The following is a 24788-nucleotide window of genomic DNA, read 5'->3' as shown; positions in this document are numbered from 1 at the left end:
GTTCCAGCTGGTACAGTAAACATGTCAACAGGAACAAGGCAGAGGAGCTGCTGTGGAAGGAGGTGAGCTGAGCAAAGTATCCTTCCTCCCTCTTCCTTTCTTTCCATGGCGTGCGTCTCATTGGACCTGTCCTGTGTGTCTGTCGCCCCCCTGCAGGACAAGGAAGGATCTTTCATCGTGCGAGACTCCAGCAGCCCTGGAACATACACTGTGTCTCTGTACACCAAGTCCATCGCAGGGTGAGAAATGTATTTATTACAATAAAAACTTTGTAAAAGCATCATACATTTGATTTCTATAATGTGTTTCGCTTCAATACATTCAGTCATTCCATGCAAATTCAGAAAACAGAATTTAAATTCAGTCGTCTGCTGGAACAAATCTCATCACTTTCAGTCAGTTTACACACAAGATCTCAAGCTAAGACTTTAGAAACCTTTCCAACTCATCAGTACAAGTCAGAGTCAAGTCCCACGTCACCAGAACCCAAGTCAAGTCAAGTCAATACTGTGACTCGAGTCCTAGTCATGTGACTGCAGTCCCCTCCTCTGGTGTTAAATGTGTGTGTCCACAGGGAGGGGGGTCCGGTTATAAAGCATTACCACATCAAAGAGACCCCTGCCAGAGACGGGCCCCGACAGTTCTACCTGGCTGAGAAACACCTGTTCAGCTCCATCCCCGACCTCATAGACTACCACAAACACAACGCAGCAGGTACGGGAGACACACACACACACACACACACACACACACACACACACACACACACACACACACACACATGGCATCTCCTCCTTTCCCTGTTCTCTCCTCTCCCACATTCCACCCCCCTTTTCTCTCCTTTCTCTATCATATGATTGTTCATATATGATTGTTCAATCAGTTATCAATCTGTTATTATTAGTACTACTGTAATTTAGGGGTGTCAAATGATAAATGTTATTAATCGCGATTAATCTTGCGATTAACTATAGTTAATCACGATTAATCGCATCTTTGTATCGCATGTTTAAAATGCCATTATTTAGCATTTCAAAGCATTTTTAATTAGATATTAATCATTCTTACCAGTGTGTCGTGATTGGGAATCAAATTAATGCAAATAAATGTACTTTGTAATCTTGAATTTTAAATTTATTTTCAATTCAATAGAAGTGGAATGTAGACAGGAGGTAACAATGTCTACAAAATATATCTAGAACCGATACTTCCGGCGGCGGCGCTGTGGAGCAGTCGAAACGCAAAATGACACAGCCGAAGAAGGCTGTGTCTGAGCTAAAAACTTTGGCACTTCCATGTGAATAATGGCTCGGTATTGGAAATTGTGTATTGATAACGTGTATATCGCGTGAAGCCATTGGAGCCGACCTCCCAGTGGTTAGAGGACCCGCGCATCCAAGACTCTGAAGGAAGAATGAGTGATGAGTCTGGTGCTAGCTAGCTGGCTGCTAGCTGGCCGCTAGCTACTTTTAGGTGATCGCTCGCCTCAAACTCAATGTACTTCAGTGATATTTTAATTCCGTTTTACACAAGGTGCAAACTACGGCTCTCGACTTGTCCACTGTGCCATTTGGGGAGTTTTTTTAAAGTAAAACGAGCCATTTAGAAGCGTATTGCTGTCGTTCTCTTCCATGTCTGCACAAGCAGGAGACAGGAAACCGACCGGCTTGACTACAAGTAGGGGTGTGACGAAGGGACAAAATAGCGGCATGCGATTAACGCGATAAAAAAAAAACTCGTTATTATACGTTGCGTTGATATACAGTGCACGATTTATTTTGACCTCATACCACACCGTACTTGACTGCCTGTCTGTCTGTCTGTCTGTCTGTCTGTCTGTCTGTCTGTCTGTCTGTCTGTGTGTCTGTATGTGTGTCTGTATGTCTGTCTGTCTGTATGTATGTCTGTATGTCTGTCTGTCTATGTGTGTGTGTGTGTGTGTGTGTGTCTGTCTGTCTGTCTGTCTGTCTGTCTGTCTGTCTGTCTGTGTGTCTGTATGTCTGTCTGTCTGTATGTATGTCTGTATGTCTGTCTGTCTATGTGTGTGTGTGTGTGTGTGTGTGTGTCTGTCTGTCTGTCTGTGTGTCTGTCTGTGTGTCTGTCTGTCTGTCTGTCTGTCTGTCTGTGTGTGTGTCTGTGTGTCTGTGTGTGTGTGTGTGTGTGTGTGTGTGTGTGTGTGTGTGTGTGTGTGTGTGTGTGTGTGTCTGTCTGTCTGTCTGTCTGTCTGTCTGTCTATCTGCCTGTCTGTCTCTGTCTCTCTGTCTGTGTGTCTGTCCCTGCAGGCCTGGTGGCCAGGCTGAGGTACCCGGTGGGCAAAGAGGACAAGTCCGCTCCCTCCACCGCCGGCTTCAGCTACGGTGAGTCAGCACAACAGCTACAGTAGCAAAAGAGTCAATCTCCATAAACCCCCATGTTAAAATGCCTTGCTTTACAGCAGAAATAAACATGTTTACAGCCTTGTTAAAAAATGTTTTGGTCACTGTAGTGAGAAGTTTAGTTTACCCTTAAATAAGTCCAATATACTAGCGTTAAAGTTGTAACAACGATTTATTTACAGAAAACAAAAGTCTACTGCATCCAGGTTCAGTTATACAGCTGCATAACTAACCTGTATAACCTGTACAACTGTATAACACTGTTATACAGCTGAGCTAAACCAACTGACCCCGATATGATATATATTCTCAGCTTATATAGACATCCTGACAGAGCAGCATACTGCAGTTACAGCAGTTATGGGTAACAGTGATTCGGCCGTCCTGACAGAAGGGAGGAGCTTGTTCCACCATTGTGGCACTAAGGACGAGGAAAGCCTCGACCGGGATGAGCGACTTTTGAGCCCACTTAGCGATGAAGGGGCGAGGCGACCTGCAAGGGTGGAGATGGAGTGGAGATGCCAGGTTTGGAACTTGACCATATACTGTATTGCAGATAGAGAGGGGCAGTCTGGTGAAGATAGGAAGCCAGTGAAGGGATGGGAAGAGAGGAGTGATGTGAGACACTGCTCTAGCAGTGTGCAGGGCCTCTGTGACTGAAAGTGAAAAGCCTTGAAACCAGATTGCAGAGGGTCCAGCAGGTCATTCTGGGAGAGAACGTTGGTTGGAAGCTGCTCGCTCAAGGGTTTGGATAGAAATGAGAGAAGATATAGGTGTGTAGATACAGTCATGGTGGCTCCATAAACAGTCTATCTAACTCGGAAACAAACCTCTCTGTGGTATTTTCCATTGTTCACATTCCCTCTCTCTCTCTCTCTCTCTCTCTCTCTCTCTCTCTCTCTCTCTCTCTCTCTCTCTCTCTCTCCCTCCAGAGAAGTGGGAGATCAACCCCAGTGAGCTGACCTTCATGAAGGAGCTGGGCTGTGGTCAGTTTGGTCTGGTGAGGCTGGGGAAGTGGAGAGCTCAGCACAAAGTGGCCATCAAGACCATCAAGGAGGGTGCCATGTACGAGGAGGACTTCATCGAGGAGGCCAAGGTCATGATGTAAGGAGGCCAAGGTCATGATGTAATGAAGCCAAGGTCATGATGTAAGGAGGCCAAGGTCATGATGTAATGAAGCCAAGGTCATGATGTAAGGAGGCCAAGGTCATGATGTAAGAAGACCAAGGTGTAAGGCCAAGGTCATGATGTAAGAAGACCAAGGTGTAAGGCCAAGGTCATGATGTAAGGAGGCCATGGTCATGATGTAAGAAGACCAAGGTGTAAGGCCAAGGTCATGATGTAAGGAGGCCAAGGTGTAAGGCCAAGGTCATGATGTAAGAAGACCAAGGTGTAAGGCCAAGGTCATGATGTAAGGAGGCCAAGGTGTAAGGCCAAGGTCATGATGTAAGGAGGCCAAGGTGTAAGGCCAAGGTCATGATGTAAGAAGACCAAGGTGTAAGGCCAAGGTCATGATGTAAGAAGACCAAGGTGTAAGGCCAAGGTCATGATGTAAGAAGACCAAGGTGTAAGGCCAAGGTCATGATGTAAGAAGACCAAGGTGTAAGGCCAAGGTCATGATGTAAGGAGGCCAAGGTGTAAGGCCAAGGTCATGATGTAAGGAGGCCAAGGTGTAAGGCCAAGGTCATGATGTAAGAAGACCAAGGTGTAAGGCCAAGGTCATGATGTAAGAAGACCAAGGTGTAAGGCCAAGGTCATGATGTAAGAAGACCAAGGTGTAAGGCCAAGGTCATGATGTAAGAAGACCAAGGTGTAAGGCCAAGGTCATGATGTAAGAAGACCAAGGTGTAAGGCCAAGGTCATGATGTAAGGAGGCCAAGGTGTAAGGCCAAGGTCATGATGTAAGGAGGCCAAGGTGTAAGGCCAAGGTCATGATGTAAGAAGACCAAGGTGTAAGGCCAAGGTCATGATGTAAGAAGACCAAGGTGTAAGGCCAAGGTCATGATGTAAGAAGACCAAGGTGTAAGGCCAAGGTCATGATGTAAGAAGACCAAGGTGTAAGGCCAAGGTCATGATGTAAGGAGGCCAAGGTGTAAGGCCAAGGTCATGATGTAAGGAGGCCAAGGTGTAAGGCCAAGGTCATGATGTAAGGAGGCCAAGGTGTAAGGCCAAGGTCATGATGTAAGAAGACCAAGGTGTAAGGCCAAGGTCATGATGTAAGAAGACCAAGGTGTAAGGCCAAGGTCATGATGTAAGAAGACCAAGGTGTAAGGCCAAGGTCATGATGTAAGGAGGCCAAGGTGTAAGGCCAAGGTCATGATGTAAGGAGGCCAAGGTGTAAGGCCAAGGTCATGATGTAAGGAGGCCAAGGTGTAAGGCCAAGGTCATGATGTAAGGAGGCCAAGCTCATGATGTAAGGTCAAGCTCATGATGTAAGGTCAAGGTCATGATGTAAGGTCAACGGCATGATGTAAGGCCAAGGTCATGATATAAGGAGTCAAGTCCAAGAATTGGTGCGGTCAACTCAGTAGTTTAATAAATACTTTGGGTGGCAGCCCAACAAAACATGAAAAGTCAAATGGAACTGGCAGCACTCACAGGTTAAGTTTCAAAAGGATTTTAATCCACCCAGCAGCAGTAAATATAGACATGTTTCAGCCTGTGGCTTTCCTCAGTGAAGTAATTGTACTGCTGCTGTGTGGATTAAAATATTTTTGAAACTTAACCTGTGAGTGATGCCAGGTCCATTTGACTTTTCATCATGTAAGGAGGCCAAGGTCATGATGTAAGGCCAGAAGGCAGAAGGCCTCCTCAATTCTGATTGGCTAAATGGACGGTGATTAATCCATCCATCCAGAAAAGGTTCAAACCCCTTGAACCTCTGTCCCTCAACACGTATGGAGATCTGCTGGAGACGTGCAGGTCATCAGCGGTCTTTGAAAATGAATTGAAGTGAACAGAGAAATGAGACGTACAGACACTGATCGGTGTGGCTGCAGCCTAAGTTCCTCTACCTGTCTGTACATTCCTGTATGTAATTGTGTGTGTGTGTGTTTGTGTGTGTGTGTGTGTGTGTGTGTGCGTGTGTGCGTGTGTGTGTGTGCGTGTGTGCGTGTGTTCGCGTTGCGTCTCTCTGTGTTACCCGGCAGGAGACTATCCCACCCTAAGCTGGTGCAGCTGTACGGGGTGTGCAGCCAGCAGAGGCCCCTCTACATCGTGACAGAGTTCATGGAGCTGGGCTGTCTGCTGAACGTGCTGAGGCAGCGTCGCGGAGGCCTCAGCCTGGGAGCGCTGCTCAGCATCTGCCAGGACATCAGCGAAGGCATGGAACACCTGGAGAGCAACGGCTTCATCCACAGAGACCTGGTGCGTCCACTCGACCCGCCTGGTCCAGGTCATAGACCGTCTAAAAATATGGACGCAGTTAGCGTGACCTCACCCGTTGGTTTTTGGACTCCTATTCCTATTTCCCACTAGGATTCTGAATTTCCAGGTTTCTAGACCGAATAACCTCGTCTGACTCAAGTGGGCTGTGGGCATTAGCCTGCCATTGGCGCCGTCCATTTCAGATGGCGGCAATGGCAGTAGAAGGAGAGGGCCCTCCCTTTCAGTTTATGCTACCTGCGTGTTTCCAAAGTCGCCATTGCAACAATAACCTACGAGCTAGCAACCTATACGCTGAAAACGGCAAGTTTTGACCAAGATTTGGATTGTGCAATAAGGCCTGCATGGTTCTTTTGGTAAATAGAATATAATATAGCTCCTAGTGTTACAGATTTTATTTGGAAGATTGTCACCGGAAGTGCTGCATGCAGGCTTGACGGTGGCACAAGCTATGTCCAGGGCAATTGCGATTGGCTTAAAGAAATACAAATGAGATGGAGTGTTCTTCCCTCCTATACCAGAATGGTAATCGTTAAGCCATAACTTTCTCCAGCACTGCTCAGCACTAAAACAAAGTGTGGAGATATGGCGCATTCCATTTGTATTGGGAACTAGGAATGTCCCAAGTCAAACGCTAACCTGACGCTGTCCAATGGTTTTGTTATCTCGCGCGAATCCAGCTGCCTTGCAAGGTTATAGGAAAGCCCCCTGTGATGTCGCATGACCTCAAATTTCCTACCCCGATCTCGGTGGAGCCTCGCCAGGGCCGACCTCAAAATCCAAGATGGCGGCTCCACACTTCATCAGTAGTGAAAGTTGTAGTAAATACTGTTTATCAGTACTTCTGTCCTATTTTGTGTGTCATTAAATCAGTTGCACACACGGTGCTGTCTAACTTCTATCTGTGGACATGTTGCTATGGTGTTTGCATGCGGAAAAATACCACACAATGCGTTATCTACTGTTATTGCTAACAATGGCTAGCCTGGCTAGAGCTAACCCTGGCTGCTTTCCAGACTGTTCTACTGGAACATGGTCAACTCGGGTGTTGACGTCACTCAACTGGGATAGTCCTATAGTTCCCAATACAAATGCAATGCACCAATCACTAACGTGATCTTCAGCTTGATACTACATGTCCTCCTCGTTAGCTGTTGTGTGTGTGTGTGTGTGTGTGTGTGGCGGGGGGTGGGGGGGTGGGGTGGTTGAGGGTACCGATCACTAGTGACCATCTGAACCAATCAGTAGTGACTGACATATCTCCTCCATCCTTTGTGCCTTCTTCTCTCTCCCCTCCCTCCTCACCCTTCCTTCCTTCCGTCCTCTGCCTTCCTCTCTCTCCTCTCTCCTCCCTGCAGGCGGCCAGAAACTGTCTTGTGAATGACGCTCTGGTGGTGAAGGTGGCAGACTTCGGCATGGCCAGGTACACACTGGGCTCACACACACACTTTCCTCAATCCACAGTGACTAAACATGAAGGAGCGGGTAGGAGTTCACACCTGGGGATTGAACCTGTGACCTTTCTGTTATGGGGCGATCCAACCTGTTTTCACTCCCAACTCGTTCAATTTCAGCGCCCGGTAACGACTCCTTGCCATAACTTTTTAACCAACAGGGTACACAGTGGGTCACGTGACGCAGTGGTAGGGCTGTCGCCTCACAGAAAGAAGGTCATGGGTGTGTACCCCCCCATGCCTTTGGTGCCTGGTGCCCAGGTGGGCTATCTCATCAAAAAGGGCCTTTCTGTGTGGAGGTTGCATGTTCTCCCCGTGCACCCCTGGGGTTTCCTCCATATATGAACCCCATTAAAAACATGCAAAAAGATGGCTGTCTGACCAGCGATGAATGGCTGCCCCCCGGAGGAAGGACCTAAACAAGCGGATGCAATGCATGTGTGTGGTGCGAATACAGAATCTGGCGGACTTGGTTTCTTCAGTATCAAAAATATAAACTTTATTTACCTATTAAAATACACAAAAAAGGGATAAGGGGAAGTGGGACATTGAGGCATGAACATGAGTTCAGCTGCTTGGTCTGATTATGGCTGGCTGGATTCTCCCCGCTGCACGCACACAACGCACACGCGCATGCCCGCGCGCCCGCACACACACACACACACACACACACGCACACGCACACAGCTGAGAGGAGTTATGTAGCAATCAGTGGTGGCATGCAGACGCTCCTCCTCCACTGGTCTGGTGCCAATTGACCTACATAAAACTGCAACAGCATACATGTTGTCGTCCGGTTGTTGTTGTTGTACCTTTTTTGGTCATTTTTCAACGTGCAGGGTAGTCCAATATACTTCTATAGAACTCCCACAACATGCAGGGTAGAACAATAGACTTCTATAGAACTCCCACAACATGCAGGGTAGAACAATAGATATATATAGAAATCCCACAATGTGCAGGGTAGTCCAATAGATATCTATAGAACTCCCACAATGTGCAGGGTAGTCCAATAGATATCTATAGAACTCCCACAACGACTAAATGTCTGAAGTTGCCACGGGAGAAATGAAGTAAAGTGTTGACCAGCGGTGGCGCTCTTTGACGCCAGAGACCGGGGTTTGATTCCCAGCGTGTTCAAAGTCTAAATTTCAACTGTAAGTCATATTTTAAATTTGTGTTTATTTAATTAACCCTCAACAAAACTGTAACACAAGTTGTTGGATACATGGAGGTGTTGTTAAAAAAAGTGACGTTAAAAAGTGATGCCAAGGGTATGTCAGTGTCAGTATTTAATGAGTTTGGACTGAGAAGATGTTGGGTGGCCGTTATAACCTCAAAGCAAATAAACCCAAAGCTCTTGGTAATCTATCTATTTTTTCTTCTTCTCCTTCTTTGTATTTGAGTTCCGAGATTAAATTAGTTCTCAGAATTCTGATCTCAAATACATTTTTCACATCTGGCCCTATAATGCTCTTCTGTAGTTTTTGAAACTTTCTGAAATGTAAATGTTGTGGTTGTTTGTGGTGTGTGTCTGCACTGTGTGTGTGTGTGTGTGTGTGTGTGTGTGTGTGCGTGTGCGTGTGCGTGTGTGTTTTACCTAGGTACGTGTTAGACAACCAGTACACCAGCTCATCAGGTGCTAAGTTCCCTGTGAAGTGGTCACCTCCTGAGGTCTTCTACTTCTGCAGATACAGCAGCAAGTCCGACATCTGGTCCTACGGTAAACACACTAATCACAATGACATGAATGTACAGGAAGATTTCTACATTTCAGGCTATGTTAACCCTGGGCTAAGAATAGGGCTAAGACAGGCACATTTGTTAACCCAGTTTAACCTAAACCCAGGGCTATGCGATTCACACTGCAGTTCTACTAGCCCAGGGGTTAGTGGTCGTTGGAACGATGTGGGTCGATGTGTCTAATATTTACATTCAACCGTCCATAGCAGTCCAGTTAGCTTGGCCCCGTCTCTGCCCCATTTCACCCTGGCAACGTTTAGCCCCGTGTTTAGATGACAACTCTGAAGTAAACCCCCAACAGTCAGGGCTAACCCTGCTTAGGGCTTTTCACCTTTTCAGGATTCAACCCGGAAGTCATTGGTTCCAATTGTAAACTAAAAACCTTGAAATACAGCTCACAAAGATCCATTTTAAAAATCTCTGTTACCATGAAAAGTCAGGCTGTTGTCTGGGATGTATTACTGAATGGGCCTACCAGGCCCAGGGGCCCAAGAACTCAGGGGGCCCTTAACCCAGAGCCTCTTCACAGCGCCACCGCGTCTCTTGCCCAGACCTGGGACAAACTGATCCCTCACAAGCGATATGATATTCAAAATAGTTGTCCAAGTCTAGATGAGGATAAAAAACCACCTATCTTGTCTCCATACTTTGTATCTCTCTTCCACTCTTTTCCTCGTTATCTCTCTCATGATTAAAGTCCTAAATTCCCACATCGCCCTCCTGTAAATTTCCCACGTTTAATACATGTTTGAAACCTGTGGTGCAAAAGAAAAGGTGAGAGGAGGTAGGATTGGAAGGAGAGGATGTAGCAAAGGCAAGTATGAACAGATGGGGGATGGTTTCAAGCAGAAGAGTTGACTTTAAAAAGAGGAAGGGTGGATGAGAAGAAGTAACAAAGAAGATTGTTTGGTAAATGAGTTGTGACACTTTGGGGCCTCTTCTTCTTCCTCTATCTGCTTCTCATCATCCCCAGGATATTATGACAAACACTGCCTGCCTGCGTGCACCGATAGCACATGGACACACACGTCACACAACACACACACACACACACACACACACACACACACACACACACACACACACACACACACACATACACACACACACACACACACACACACACACACGTACACACACACACACACACACACACACACACACACACACACACACACACACACACTCAGTCTCAAGAGTCTCCATATCGTAGTTTCAGTTGGCTAGGTCTCACCCTGGCACACAACCAGGCAGTAGGACAAATCAACCCAGAAAATGTCTGACTGTGTCTTAATGGTCACCTCACCTTGTATACAGTAGTGACAAGGCATTACCCAGGAAGTTAAATGGTTAAATACGATTGTTTTATGTGGGGGAGAGCAGGGCATGTGGTCACACCTTTCACTCATTGGTGTATTTCTCACTAGTGCCTTACTACCGAGAAACAATATTTTTCGGGAACACTTCATAATAACAGTACGCTACGAAACACTAAATAGGCTACTTATTCAATATACTGATGCGGACATTCCTTTCGTTACTTTGAGTCTCTTTTAGTCCAGCACTAGTTTTTTTCAACTGGTGAGGGGATGTGTGGGGATGTTACAGTATTTAGGGCCCCAACCATATATTCTTGACAAAATGTTCCATAGGTGTATGGACAATTAGAGTGTTATTGTGCTTTTGGCTTTCATTGAGTGTACCTGCACTGTACTGTAAATCCTGTATTGGATACAGGTGAGTTTATTTCGTGTTATTGAGCTGTTGGCTTTGAGTGTTCAGGTGGCTGTGCTGTAAATCCTGTTGAGATGCAGGTGAGTGTATGTCTTAGTTATTATTCTGGGCTTAATTGTGCTTATGTGTGCTGTGAGGGGGGCCCTTTATGCATCCAGGCCCAGGGGCCCGTCATTTCATAATCCGCCTATGGCTGTTGTAGTTACTTACCTAATCAAATTTAAATGGGAACAAATTCTTCATTATTTCTGGGACTATTTTCTGTGCTTACAGCCGCGTTAGGAAAAAGTTGCCTTTTTTTTAATACAATTCTATGGCTATCTAGTTCTATGGCTGCTGGGACATGGCGGTTACATGGACAGGAAGCATTGGCGTTTATGGGAAATGCAGTCTTGGCCTGTCTCTGTCCCTTCTCCTCTCGACCCATTTCACAGCAACTGTTTTAAAGTGGGAAGTAAAGCAGGTGTAACCAATAACACTAATGATGGTTCCATTCCATTTAGGTGTTCCAGTGCCAGGACCCTCATTAATGGTATTGGTGGTTTCTTTAACTTCCTGCTTTACAGTACCACCTCAAAACAGTTGCTGTGAAATGGGTGTGACAAAGCATTTAGACATTTTACCATTATTTTACTAAATGGGCCTATTCTGAAAAGATGCAGGAAAAGTAAAACCCAAACATAACGTCTGTTAAAAGTCCGTTGGTCGGCCCAGAACAGCTTCAGTGCTGCTTGGCGTCCTCTACAATGTGTGAACTCTGTCAGAGGCACGCTGCTCTGAGCATGATGGCATTGCAGCTGGTTCGTCATGTCAGGGCCAAGCATGTGTGGAGGAACCTGAACAACCTGGTTTCAGTCCTCACTGACTGTCTGTGGTTAGTCCAGAGAGGCGGAGGTTACGCAACTCCTGCCTCGGATAGCATCGACCTGCAGGCAACACACCAAACTACCAGAAGCAGATCTAAACCACTAGAGGGAGCAATCTGTCTATTATTCTGTAGAGATTCTCAAGTAGGCCTACACTATACATTTTAAAATGTGTTTTCATGTGTTATTTTGGAATGTATCCCCTTTATAATCTTTTGTTATTTCTTATGATTGTTTGTTTTTAACCATTTTTCTCTTTTGAACATAGGCTATATTTTACTATTCACTATTAACTTAAACTTTGCAAACTGCTTTTAGTCAAGTGCTATACATCTTTGGCTTCTTCTTATTAGGGGTTCCAGCCCCCGAACCCCTATTGTATTTGCTATGTTTGTATCTTCTACTTCTTATTATTTGTCTTCTTTTCCTTCTGTTAAACTGTGTATATCTCAGAAACCCTAAGGCCCACACTAACCACATTTTGCACCTTGGCTAGAAAACTCACCCACTACTCAGAAACAAAGAATTATACTAATCGACCAAAGTTTGGCGGTATTACCCAACAACTCATTTTCTGTTTTTTAACCACCCATAGCACTGGGCCCATCCCTGAAATTTGGCCCAATGACAGATATGACAGATATTCAAGCCCCTTTGGGGGCAATAGGCTCAAACCCCTTTTGTTTGTAGGCCTTCGCAGGCCATTTTAGGGTCAGGTGGTTACCTGGAGGTCAGCAGTTGATACCAATCTACCAAATTCCGGCAATAGAACCAACACCTCATTTCCTGTTTTTCTAACCATCCATACCACTGGGCCAATCCCTGAAATTTGGCCCAATGACAGATATTCAAGCCCCTTCAGGGGCAATAGGCTTGAACCCTTGGTATTGCTGCTTGCGGCTATATTTATTATTATATTATAAATATGATATATATATAATTTATTGATAGTATTGTCATTATCATTATAAAAACACCGGATTTTAAATATGACTGATGTCCTTCACTACAGCATGAGCATATAACGACTTTGAGCTGAAAAAATTCTGATATAGATCTCTGTGTGTGTGTGTGTGTGTGTGTGTGTGTGCATGCGTGCGTGCGTGCGTGCGTATGTGTGTGTGTGTGTGTGTGTGTGTGTGTGAGTTTGTGCGTGCATGCGTATGTGTGTGAATGTGTGTGCGTGCACAGGTGTGTTGATGTGGGAAGTGTTCACAGAGGGCCGCATGCCGTTTGACCAGCGTCAGAACCACGAGGTGGTCTCCCTGATCACCCAGGGCCACCGGCTCTTCAGGCCCAAACTGGCCACGGCCACCATCTATGACATCATGCAGCTGTGCTGGCGTGAGGTAAAACACCTCCCCTCCCTTCCTCTCTTTACATCACAGATGTATTCATTCATTGACACATCACTTGTGTTCTAGTTCTGTATGTCAGCAACAGTGTGGGTAACTCATTACAAAAGTAACATATTACATGTAATATATTACTTTTAGCAGTAACTCAGTAATATAACTTATTACTTATAGGATTTCAGTAATATTATACCAGTTACTTTGTCAAGTAACTCAAGTTACAAGTTGAGTTACATTTTATTAAATCAAAGCGCATATTTAAAACAGATACAATTATTTCCTAATCAAACTGTGTTAAAATTTAGAATTTTGGATTGTTTACACTGACTTCAAGGGGGTTGAAATTATTTTTCGGGATGGTTTCGGGGCGGCGATGTCATTCTGCTGCTGCTGTTGTTTTTGTGAAAGTAATGCAAAAGTAGTGTAATAAGTAACAAGTTACTCTACACAGAAAGTAATATTGTAAAGTAACTTATTACTTTCAAATGAAAGTAACTAGTAATATGTAGTATATTACATTTTGAAAGTAACTTGCCCAACACTGGTCAGCAACCATTCTACTGTTGATCAGACCCTTTCACTATATCTCTCTGCTCTGGCTGTTGTCATTCACTGTGTTCATACTGACCTAAGAAAAATAATGCACTATAAGTTCTATTCACCTCATTCACTTCTTCTCTCTTCCGCGTCGACGCAATTGTATTTGTTCTTCCGATTCAGCGCTAGTTGGCGGCCAATTTCGAAACAAAATGTCACTATATGAATGAAGTTTGGCAACATTCAGAATCTACACTGCGGCCAACTTCAGTGACATGTTCATAGCGTTACTGCTGCGAGGAGCCGATGGCTGTTACCCGGTCGGCATTTAACGTTAGTTACAAAAGCACGTCGACAGTGTTTTCTCACTGCCGGGCAGTAGCCTACTGTAGGGGTTGACAGCCGGTCACACAGCCAGCGCTCCTCGCTGCTCGTAAAAAAATGTCCAAATAGGCGTTATTCTGATAAACTCATCACATGAATGTTACGTTCTCATCCGACAAAATATTAAAACTTTATAACAGTTTGTTTTTTTGCTTGAAAACAGCTTTTTGGCAAGTCTAAAAATGATAAAGGTAGGCGAAATCTACTTCCGTGTCTAAAACAGAAGGATGATTACAAAGTTACGTCATGCAGAAGCATCCTTATATGTGCAAAGAATAAGGTGAATAGAGCTCAACAGTCACGTGACACCTCGGTTCCGGAAGTGTTACTTTGCCGTTCTATATGATCCATAATGCCGTCACCCGTAGACGTACTACAGGCGAGCTTGTTATGAAACGATGGTATTTCTTCCTGTAGAAGCCACAAATCTGTATATCATCCTTGTTTGTTTTCAAACATTTTTCATTCGATGTCATGAAGTACTACAGTACCCACAATTCTAAAGTGTAATATTGACATCTTTGATTGGTGGAGCTAGCTGTATGATCATCTGTGATTGGTGGAGCACGCTAGGCACTAGTGCCCTAGTGATATACTGTGTCTGCCTAAGCTAATACGAACGTAGGCTACACCTTCTTGAGTAAAGGGCTCAAACCGCCACCGAGTGACTGAAAGTATGTTACGTGAACCATTACGAGTCACGCTGCTTTCAACGGCATGACCTGTTGAAATCCGTTGCCCGGTTCGTTGACATTAATGCACGTAAATGCGTCTATACGATAACCATTAGCCATTGAGCTAATGTTTAATGGCAGCCCTTAAAGACGCGTTGTGGAACCCACCATGGATTTGGGCAGACCACGCCCTGCGCCCGCCTGCGCAGCAATCAAGCGCTGGGATTGGCCAGGCGCCCATGCTCACGTGAGCCAATGGGACGAGTATTTATTTTGACAACCTCCGGCTGCGCTTCCTTGACTAGTTGACAGACAAGGCCTCAGGCTCAAAGCTCCGCTGCCAACATGAGTTTAAATGAAAAAGAAAATGGTAAATTAACACATTCGTTCCCAGAGGGGGGGTACGGTGGTGCAGTGGTAAGTGCTGTCGGCTCACAGCTCAAAGGTCCTGGGCTCGATTCCCACCTGGGACGCTGTGAGCGCTGAAGGAATGCATGCCTGTCCGCATGTCCTCGAGTGCCCACCGCCCAGGTGGGGTCGTCAAAAGGGCCTTTCTGTGTGGAGTTTGCATGTTCTCCCCATGCCTCCCGGGGGTTTCCTTCATATCGGAACCCCTTCACCAAAACATACAATATCCTGGTTGCTGATGTGGTGCCTCCTCTGGTCGTTAAGGGCGCCTGTTCGGAGGGAGGGGAACTCGTTGGAATAGCGTGATCCTCCCACGTGCTATGTCCTACCGGTGAAGCTTCCCCTGTCAGGTGAAAAGAAGCGGCTGGCTAACTGCCCATGTCTCGGAGGAAGCATGGAGCCAGTTTCGGCTCTCCCCAGATCAGCAGAGGGTGGAGTAGCAACCAGGATAAATAAATTAAATTAGCACTAATGGGGGATAAAATTGGGAAAAATCGTTCCCAGTGAGAAAGCAACCTAAATGCATTAATTACTGCCTCACTCAAACCGTCTATTTTCTGTTGCAATAAATTCGCTTTTTTCACTTCCACCCAATGTTGTGTCTAAAAGGCAGGAAGTAACACAGGTGCAAGACGAACAATCGATTTAGCGCCAGGGCCTTGGAAGTCTGAAATAAAGTTAGGCCCACATGAGCATGGGCGCCTGGCCAATGTCGGCGTTTGACTGCTGTGTAGACGGGCGCAGGGCGTGGTCTGCAGGGCGTGTCTGCAGGGCGTGGTCTGCCCAAATCTGTGGTGGGTCCCATAATAGCACGTGTTTTGCACAAAACTGAAGGAAAACGTTAGGGTTGTGCTACAACCCGGGTTTTACGAGTGAGAACGAGAGCTCTCACTAGTGTCTACAACGCTGCGTACGCAGCCCTATGGAAGACTGTCATTTTGCTCCAAAATTACTTTTAATTAAAACCGACCACCCACCCGTAGGTGGCGTGGTGCCCCCCTGGGGCTGACACGGATCCACGTGACTACTTCACGTCCTGTCAGCCCAGGGATCATCACTCTAATTTCTTCCAGCCAGCTGAGATCCGACGCACCCAGTGACGCATCGACGCAGCAAGGCTGGGTAGTGAGAGCTCTCGTTCTCACTCGTAAAACCCGGGTTGTAGCACAACCCTAACGTTTTACTTCGTTTCGAACTCAAGCTCTCACTAGTGCCTTAATTCAACCGACCTTGCTGCCGGAAGCACCCCACAGGGCGACCCGAAAGGCACCGGTGAACCACGGCCGTATGGCAACGTTCATGCCTGACCGTCTGACATGTCCTCCCCTGAACACCGCGCAACAACGCAGAGGATGTCGCAACACCCCGCGTAGAATGCGCCTTAATACCCTCCGGGGGTATCTTACCCACGGCAGAGTATGCCAAAGCGATCGCCTCCACTATCCAGTGTGATAAGCGATCCTTGGAAAGGAGGCCACCCTGGGCCTTCTGCCAAAGCAGACCAACAACTGGTTTGGAGTGCGTAATGAACGCATCCTGGCCACATAGGCCGAGAGCGCCCTCACTGGGCACAGCATGTGCAAGCGTCACTCCTCACCCGTTAACTGAACGGCGGGGGACAGAATGCTGATAAGTCTATGACCATAGACCTGAAGCTGACATTAATAGTCTTAGGTTGGTAAGCCGGGTTAGGTCGCAACGTAACCCTGCGCCCATCATCCCCAAAACCATACAGGCCTGCTGCACCGAGAGGGCAATCAGGTCACCAACTCTCTTTCCTGACGACAAGGCCAGCAGCAGCGCGGTCTTTAAAGACAGAACCCTTAAATCGGCGGAGTCCAAGGGCTCAAACGGATGACCCGTTAGCCCGTCCAGCACCGTAACCAGGTCCGATTTGGGGAAAAAACGCACCGCGGCGGCGGGCGCAGTTTACGCGCCCCCCCTCATGAAGCGCGAGACCAAAGGGTACGCCCCCACGGGGCTCCCTTCAATTCCCATGTGGCAAGCAGAAATCGCGGCTACGCACACCTTAAGCGACTGCTGGGACTGACCCGCGTCAAGCAGGCTCTGAAGGAAACAGAGAACTGGTCGCACAGTGCGGTTCACTGGATCCATGCCCCTACTTGCTGCATAGTGCATACCACATTACCAGGCAAGCCCTGGGCTAGCAACTGGTCCCGTTCAGGAGCCAGACTGCTAGCTTCCACCTGCCTGGGGAGGGGTGGAACACCTCCCCCTCCGCCTGGGATAGGAGATCGGCCCGTACCGGCAACGCCCAGGGCGGATCTTGCGCCAGGGAGACCAGGTCCGCAAACCATGCCAAAACGGACTAAAACGAGCCGGAGGCGCTGTTCCCTCACCCTGTCCAACACCTGACGGATCAGGGGGGGTCGGGGGAAACGCATAGAGCCCCTCCCTCGGCCACGCGTGCGCTAGCGCGTCGTGATCTAACGGGGGCTGTCCTCCTGGATCGAGCACCACAGTGGGCAGTGTGTCGCGCGCCGCGATGCAAGAGATCGACGCGGGCGCGACCAAACCTGGCCCAAACCTGTTTCATCACCCGAGGGTGGAGGCACCACTCCGTATAACGGGGATTGCCTCGAGACAGCAGGTCGGTCGTAACTCAGCCGTCCCGGCAGAGAGACCGCTGACACTGAAAGGAGACGGGGATACACCCACAGGTGAATCCCCGCTATGGTTCAGCGCCCCCCGACCGCACACCGCCCTGTTTGTTCAGGTGGGCGATAGCTGCCATATTGTCCGAGCGAATCAGAACATGGTGCCCATGTGTGAGCCACTGGAAGTGTTACCTCCGCAGGCTGGGGGAACTGTGGAGGCAACGTTCTCTTTCGAGTCTGGCCGCACGCGGACTTGTCCGGCAGTGCGGTCCCCAGGAGAGCTCCCAACCAACAATGGGCCCACGGCGCCATTGATGGTGGGCTTGTCCTGAAGCAGAGCCAGGCGAATGGCCTTCAGCTCTAGCACGTTTATGTGGCGAAGCTCCTGAGCCTCCCACCGGCTGTTCGCCGAGAAATGCCCGCAAATCGCACCCCCTCCCCAGAGGGAGGCGTCTGTGCGAATCACCATCCTGAGCGGGACAGGGCCCAACCGAGTACCTCCCGAGAGGTAACGGGGGTCCGCCCATATGGCCAGCGCCTGCCAGGCCTGACCTGTCAGAGGAACCCTGCGATGACGGTCCCCGGCCGAGTCCAGGCGAACCCTGAGAAACCAGATTTGGACCACGGGAGCATGTGTAGCCTCCCCAGCGGGAGCACATGCAGTGCTGAGGCCATCAGGCCCAACATCACTGTGCACTGATGCACTGACACCGAGGGCACAGACCTAATGTCGTTGGCTTGCTGTCCGCACCGTGCGAGCCTGTCGCTCTGGCGAAAGGTTCGCAGGAAGTCTAGCTCGAGCCCCAGGAAGGTCGCCGCCTGCGCTGGGACGAGGCAACTCTTCTGCCAGTTCACCAAAAAACCTTAAGGTTTGCCGGTGATCGGTCACCACCTCGGTATGTTCCGTGGCACGGACCCTCGAGTCGGCCGCTAAGAGAACGTCGTCGAGATATAGGAAGACGCGGATCCCCCTCGCGTGGAGGGGAGCCAAGGCTGTCTCCACGCACACCGTGAGGGTTCGCGGGCTCAAAGACATGCTGAATGGCAAGACACATAACTCGTAAGCCTTCCCCAGGAAGGAGAACCTCAGGTATTTCCTGTGTCTCCTGACCACGTGGACATGGAAGAACGCATCTTTCAGATCCGCGGAAGTAAGAAATCCCCCTGCCTCAACTCGTTGAACAGGCGGGGAAAGAGAGCATTCGGAACGGGACTTCCTCAGCGTCTTGTTGAGACGCCGAAGGTCCAATTTTGGACGCATGGAGCCGTCCTTCTTGGGCACGTACTATGTACTACTAAGTACCTGTGGTAGAAAACCCAAGCGCACATCTGCCTTGGGAACCGAGCGAATCACCCCTTTGGCGAGGAACGAATAACCTCCTTGTGGAGTATGTCCATGGCCTCCCCCCCTCCACGGCTGGATCGGGGGTCCCGTCGAACGTGGGTGTGGGCCTAGCAAACTGTAGAGCGTATCCCTTCTGGAGGGTGCGCCGTAATGGGGACGGGGAACATAGATGCTCCCAGGCATCGAGCCTGTTGGACAAGATGGTCTCTTGTGGCCAAAGGAGCGGAACCCGTCATGAGCATATTGTTGGGCACCGGGACCTTTTGATCCGGTACCCTGATGGGGGGGCGGGATGTGAGAGGCTCCGCCCCCCTGCCGCATGGTCAGTTCCGTAGAAGCTGTGCATGCTGGGGGAGAACTTCTTACGCAAGCTCCGCCCACTGATGCGCCGTGGGTGTGTTGTATCGAAGCAACACCCCCCCCCCCCCCCCCGCCATGCGACTTTCGCAGGCTGGGGGGGACTGCGGAGGTAACGTTTTCTTTCGAGACCGGCCGCACGTGGGCCTGTCCGACAGTGCGGCCCCCAGGCGAGCTCCCGACCAGCAATGGGCCCTCGGTGCCATTGATGGTGGGCTGTCCTAGGAGCCTCTAGCCGAGGCCAGGCCGTAGCCATGGACCAAGGCGAGCCTTGATGATGGGTATGAGACCCTGGGCGAGCTCCCGACCGAACTCGGGCCTTGGGCACCGAGGACGGTGGGTCTAAAGCTACAAGCCGCAGGCTGGAACTGAGCCCAGCCTTGGTGAGCCAACCGGAGGGCCTGACCTGAGCGCTGCCAACCGAGGCCAGGCCGTGGCCATGGACCAAGGTGCGCTGTGCCCCCTGCCAGGCTCCCTGCGCTTGCAGGGGGCGCTCCAACAAGGGAGTGCGACCCACGGAGAGCTCCCAACCACCCCGGGCCTTGGGCACCAAGGGCGGTGGGCTTGTCCTTAGAGCTACAAGCCAAAGGCTGGCACTGAGCCCAGACCTTGGCGAGCTGTAACCCCTGCTGGACGCGTAGCGCCAGCAAGGGGCGGTAGGTCTATTGTAGCGGAGGTAGCTCGCGCCCAATGTACTTAGCACACAGATACTAACTGCACGGGTGCACGCCAGCTATCTGCAACAATACTATAGTTCTGTGCTAAACAGTACTAATGCTATCTGCACGTATGCAAGCTAGCTTTCACACTCTTTTGAGAGCGGACCTTAAGACCCCAATCTGGGAACCCAGAGTCTATTTTTAGTTGAAAAATAGACTCTGGGACAGCCCTACCATTTTTCCCAGCTTCCTGCACAGCGCGCCTCTCTTCCTTTTCCCGCGTCCGTGCTCCACTGTTTACAGACTAAATAGCAACTTGCGCCGTGACTTTAAAGTAATTTTCCACTGTCGTTGTAAGACGAGTTGACGTCTTCTATGCCGTTTTAACGTTATTAGTGAATAGCCGAAACAGACGCGGAAAAGAAAAGCAGAAGTGACGGAAAAGCCACCGTCAGTGGAGCACGGACGTGGAAAAGGAAAGGAGGCGTGCTGTACAGGAAGCTGGGAAAAAAGGTAGAGCTGTCCCAGAATCTATTTTTCAAATAAAGATAGACTCTGGGTTAAAATGGTAAATGGCCTGCATTTATATAGCGCTTTTATCCCTCCCTTGGAGGGCTCGCTCGTGAAGATAGCCCAGCAGCTGCAAGACCGAGGGTTCAAGGCGCCTGTGCAGCGTGCTCATGCCCAAGGCAGAACACGCACTTATCGTGCCGGTTCATACTCGGCCAATGCAGCGATACACACAGCCCATCCCCTCGCTGACTTTCCCTGCTAGTAGCAAGAGAAAGCCGGAAGCTAATCACTAATAGCAAGCTCCCGCGGGCCGCACCCTGTTAGCGGGAGTACCGTTTAAGCAAGCTAGCAGGCTAGCAAGAAGCACAGGCTAGACAGTAAGCAACCCGGAGGCTAGCGAACGTGCGCGTGCAACGGTAACGTAAGCGGCAATAGCCCAGCCTGAAGGGGAGGCAACAATACCCACAACCTGTTAACCCGCGAGAACAGGCGTGAACAAGCCACTAGCTAAGCTAGCGTAAGCACTGAGAGACAAGCGTGCGCTAACACAAGCCTGCGCACAAGCCGGTGCAGCGAGTCTCTACCCTGAGTAACACGGGGAAGCAAGCGTGACCGCAGGCAGAGGCCAGCGGCCCGCGAAGCTAGTCAATCTCAGAAGAAACTCCTCAGAGGGAGTTACAATCTAGTAGATGCTATTTGCACGAGGCAAGCAACACTTAGCAGACAAGCAAGCTGGCTAAGATGGCGTAAGAACTGAGAGAAGCGGCCAACACAACTTTTAGCTAGCGTACTCGCTCAGCTAAATCTCAGAGTGCCCCCTTAGGGGCCGACGCCAGTAAAATCTACACTACAAGCAGTATGTAGGTCCCAGCAACGCCTGTGCAGCGTGCTCATGCCCTTAGGCAGTGCACACATTCATTTCATTGTGCCGGTCGTAACCGGCCAGCGTAGCCTCACAGCTAACACAGCACCTAGCTGTTCCCCCCTCTCTCTGCTAACAGGAATAATGGGGTTACCGTGTAAGCAATAGCCTGCGTCGGTAAGAAACTGGAGTGCTACACAACACTAGATACTGGCTGCACGGGAGCAAGCTGGCTAACTGAAGAGCATGGCTTCTAGCTACTACTCTCGCTTAACGCGTGCCCTACACAGAGGTAGATGGTGCCTAAAGTACTTAGCACACAGACACTAACTGCACGTGTGCACGCTAGCTATCTGCCCCAAAACTGGGTGCGTTACCCTGTCTGGGGACGCAGCCAGATAGCTGGAGTGCTACAAGCTAGTCCAAGCTAGCTGCTTACTGAGCAACTCGCTAACTATCTATTTAACGTTACTCCTGGAGTAACGTGCGCGCTCTGACAATATAGCCGCCGCCTAAAACAAGCACAGGGACACTAACCACACGGGTGCACGCTAGCTTATCCGCAAGAACCAGGCTAGCTAGCCTATTGTTCTAGTGCTACACTGTAAGCTAACAGCATGTATGCAACCTAGCCTAACAGTTTTGAGCGCGGACCTAAGTCAGCCCTCAAACGATAACGCTGCCCCAGCCGGGGGAGCGAAGCACAGCTACACAGCGGCAGCAATAAACCACTACACGGCGGTAGCAGCAGAACTACACGGCGGTAGCAATAAACAGTTAACTAAGGAAGATACTCTTAGCTTTTAGATGACTTGTTCCGACGCCACTGGTGAAGAGTACAGGATCGGGTCCCCGAAGCCTGCTTTATCCCGTCCACGGAAACCTCTTGAGGTGGGCAAATCAGCCGGAACGAGCCTAGTATCTAAAGCTATGTAAGAGAGCTAACTCATAGTTAACCGCGGAGCTTTCGAAAACACGTCTTCTCAGTGGCTGGAAGAAAACGTAAGTGATGATCCCTGGGCTGACAGGACGTGACGTAGTCACGTGGATCCGTGTCAGCCCCAGGGGGGCACCACGCCACCTACGGGTGGGTGGTCGGTTTTAATGAAAAGTAATTTTGGAGCAAAATGACTGTCTTCCATAGGGCTGCGTACGCAGCATTGTAGGCACTAGTGAGAGCTTGAGTTCGAAACGAAGTAAAACTGTTTTTGTTAGAGATTAACCTTTTCATGAGGATACATTGCTCTGCCCTCTCACATTTCTCTCTCTCTCTTTATCCTTCTCTCTCTCCCCCTCTCCCTCTCTCTCCCCCCCTCCCCCTCCACCTTGCTCTCCCTCCCTCCCCCCTCCTCTCTCCAGAAAGCAGAGGAGCGTCCATCGTTCTCTCAGATCTCTCAGATGATCTCCAGTGCTCTGGAGGGCGACGCCCCCTAACCTCAGCTGACCAAATCGAGGCTTCTTCCACCGTACGAGCATGGAGAGATGGCTTTCGCTCGATTCTGGGTTTTTCAGCGGAAGCCATGTTGGCTCAACAGTCCTGCTCCGTGGCCGTTGCCGTGGTAACTGGTCATTCTGTCACAGCTGACCCTCAAAGGTGTTACGTGAGAACATCGTTCCATTCACTCCCAAGACTTCTTAGTCTGAGAGAAGGGACAACATGGAGAACGTAATACAAGCCGACCAATCAGATGCCGGAATCCACTCAACCATCAATCATATCTGTTGATCCACAGATGTCATGTCAGATGTACAGGCATCCACTTCACTTGGAATAGTTCAAACCCATAAGAGTTTGGACTGGAGGCTCGAACTAAGGCCTCTCATGCTCAGATTACAAACTCAAACTCATGTCTGATTGTTTTGTGATTACTTCAGACTGTTCAGATATTCTAGGATGTGACACACATGAACTGACAGCAATGTTGAGAAGACATGGAAGAAAATGACAAGGCATCATTTCAGTGACCGCATGAACCTTTGAGTTTTGACTTAATTGAGGCATTTTCCCAAACACCAATCAAGTTGGCTATTTGGTTTTCTTTCCACTGTTGTGTCTCATACTCTCGTTGTCCGCATGGCACCAACATTATGCTAATTGTCTCTGATGAATGACATAAGATTTACATAATTTGTCACGGCACGATTTGAGTGTTCCTGTAGGTCAGATACCTCAGGATCTGATTATGTCGCACATATCCGCTTGGGCCAGATTGCAAAATTGTGACTCCATGCATCTTTTTCTGTTTACACTGATTAGAGAGCTGACTCTGGGACAGACGGACAATATTTCGGGGGTTTCCCCTGTAGAGCGGACCTCCCACCACTTCCGTCATTGTTTCCAGTCCGACGACGTCTCGTGTGCAGATATTTATTATTATTATTAGTAGTAGTATTAGTATTATTATTATTATTATTATTATTATTAGCCGAAATGTCATCTGGACCTAAAACACTTACAATCAATCAGCTCCAACTCCATTCTGGGCTGTAAACAATGACCCCGAAATACTGTCCGTCAGTCTCAGAATCGTATTAGTCGTCAGACTGATAGACTCTGGGTTCCCAGATTGGGTCGTCCTCAAACGAGCCGAACTGGATCTTTCTCCATTGTTGGACTTTAAGTGAGAATCTCAAAGATTTCCATGTGAATAAATGTCTGTTAAGTCACTATCTATCACCGACTGAGTTAACACAAAGGTGATTGAGCCTATGGCCGATAGATGGAAGCCTTTGCATTTTCAGTATTGCAGCGTTTATGAACTATCCGTGGAGACAGCCCAGGGAGAGTGGGCAGAGCTAACACAATAGACTCGCTCTTCAGGTTACCGACAACTCTTGTGTCAACTGGGATAACAAGCTACTTTTTTCCGGTGGTTACATATGGACGAACAAACTAGAACGTCACATTCTGCGACAGTTTTGATCTCACCTGCAATTACACTCATCGCCATAGGTGTCGCCAAAGAGAACAAAACTGAAATCTTCGAGATTATCACTTTGCAATGCTATGTGAAGACTGGGGGTGCAACTCCTCTCATTTCGATTGCCAGTGCCTTGATATTGGTGAGGGACACCGACCAGAGTGTGAGCGTAGAATGTTAAGTGCAACTTTACATTTCCAATTGACAGTATATGTTTAACCTTTCACCAGACAGGAGTTTTGATTAAGGTCATGTGATGCTGAAAATGGAATGTCAGTGTATTGTGAGGATCATAACCATGTTAACAGTAAAGCTGTGTAGCGTTAAACTTTACAGTGTTTGTCTCCATCTTGATGCAGTTTCTCATTATTGGCGAAGCCTGCAGTGCAGTGTCCCTCTAACAACTTTCAAGTTCAAGTTTCAATACTTTATTGCCATTCAACATTATTGATAGGAATTTGGTTTAGTGAGCTCACACGGAACACAACAGGACATGAAGACAAACAATCCCCCTCATATGTGATTCACACATTCAACCTAACATTTAAAAAAAAAATGCATAAAGTGCAGAGAATCCATACTGGTAATTTAGAGCACCA

The 24788-nt window shown here is 48.5% G+C and overlaps 1 protein-coding gene across 1 annotated transcript in view; it reads left to right on the top strand.

The window, feature by feature from the left end:
- Positions 1-24192, top strand: part of tec (tec protein tyrosine kinase) — a gene marked incomplete at its 5' end in the record, with an annotated part of 34866 nt that extends 10674 nt beyond the window's left edge. Inside the window, 10 exons of the mRNA XM_083639837.1 lie at positions 8-62; positions 157-239; positions 575-714; positions 2283-2357; positions 3308-3479; positions 5525-5741; positions 7118-7182; positions 8818-8936; positions 12748-12905; positions 22628-24192. Of these exons, the coding sequence (XP_083495963.1) occupies positions 8-62; positions 157-239; positions 575-714; positions 2283-2357; positions 3308-3479; positions 5525-5741; positions 7118-7182; positions 8818-8936; positions 12748-12905; positions 22628-22702 (1159 nt within the window). The 3' untranslated portion in view covers positions 22703-24192. The remainder of the gene's footprint in view (positions 1-7; positions 63-156; positions 240-574; positions 715-2282; positions 2358-3307; positions 3480-5524; positions 5742-7117; positions 7183-8817; positions 8937-12747; positions 12906-22627) is intronic.
- Between the last annotated feature and the right edge of the window lie 596 nt (positions 24193-24788).

The sequence above is a fragment of the Poromitra crassiceps genome (genome assembly GCF_964638095.1).
Source record: "Poromitra crassiceps genome assembly, chromosome: 7".
Classification (NCBI taxonomy): Eukaryota; Metazoa; Chordata; class Actinopteri; order Beryciformes; family Melamphaidae; genus Poromitra; species Poromitra crassiceps.
This window is presented reverse-complemented; position numbering and strand designations above follow the sequence as displayed.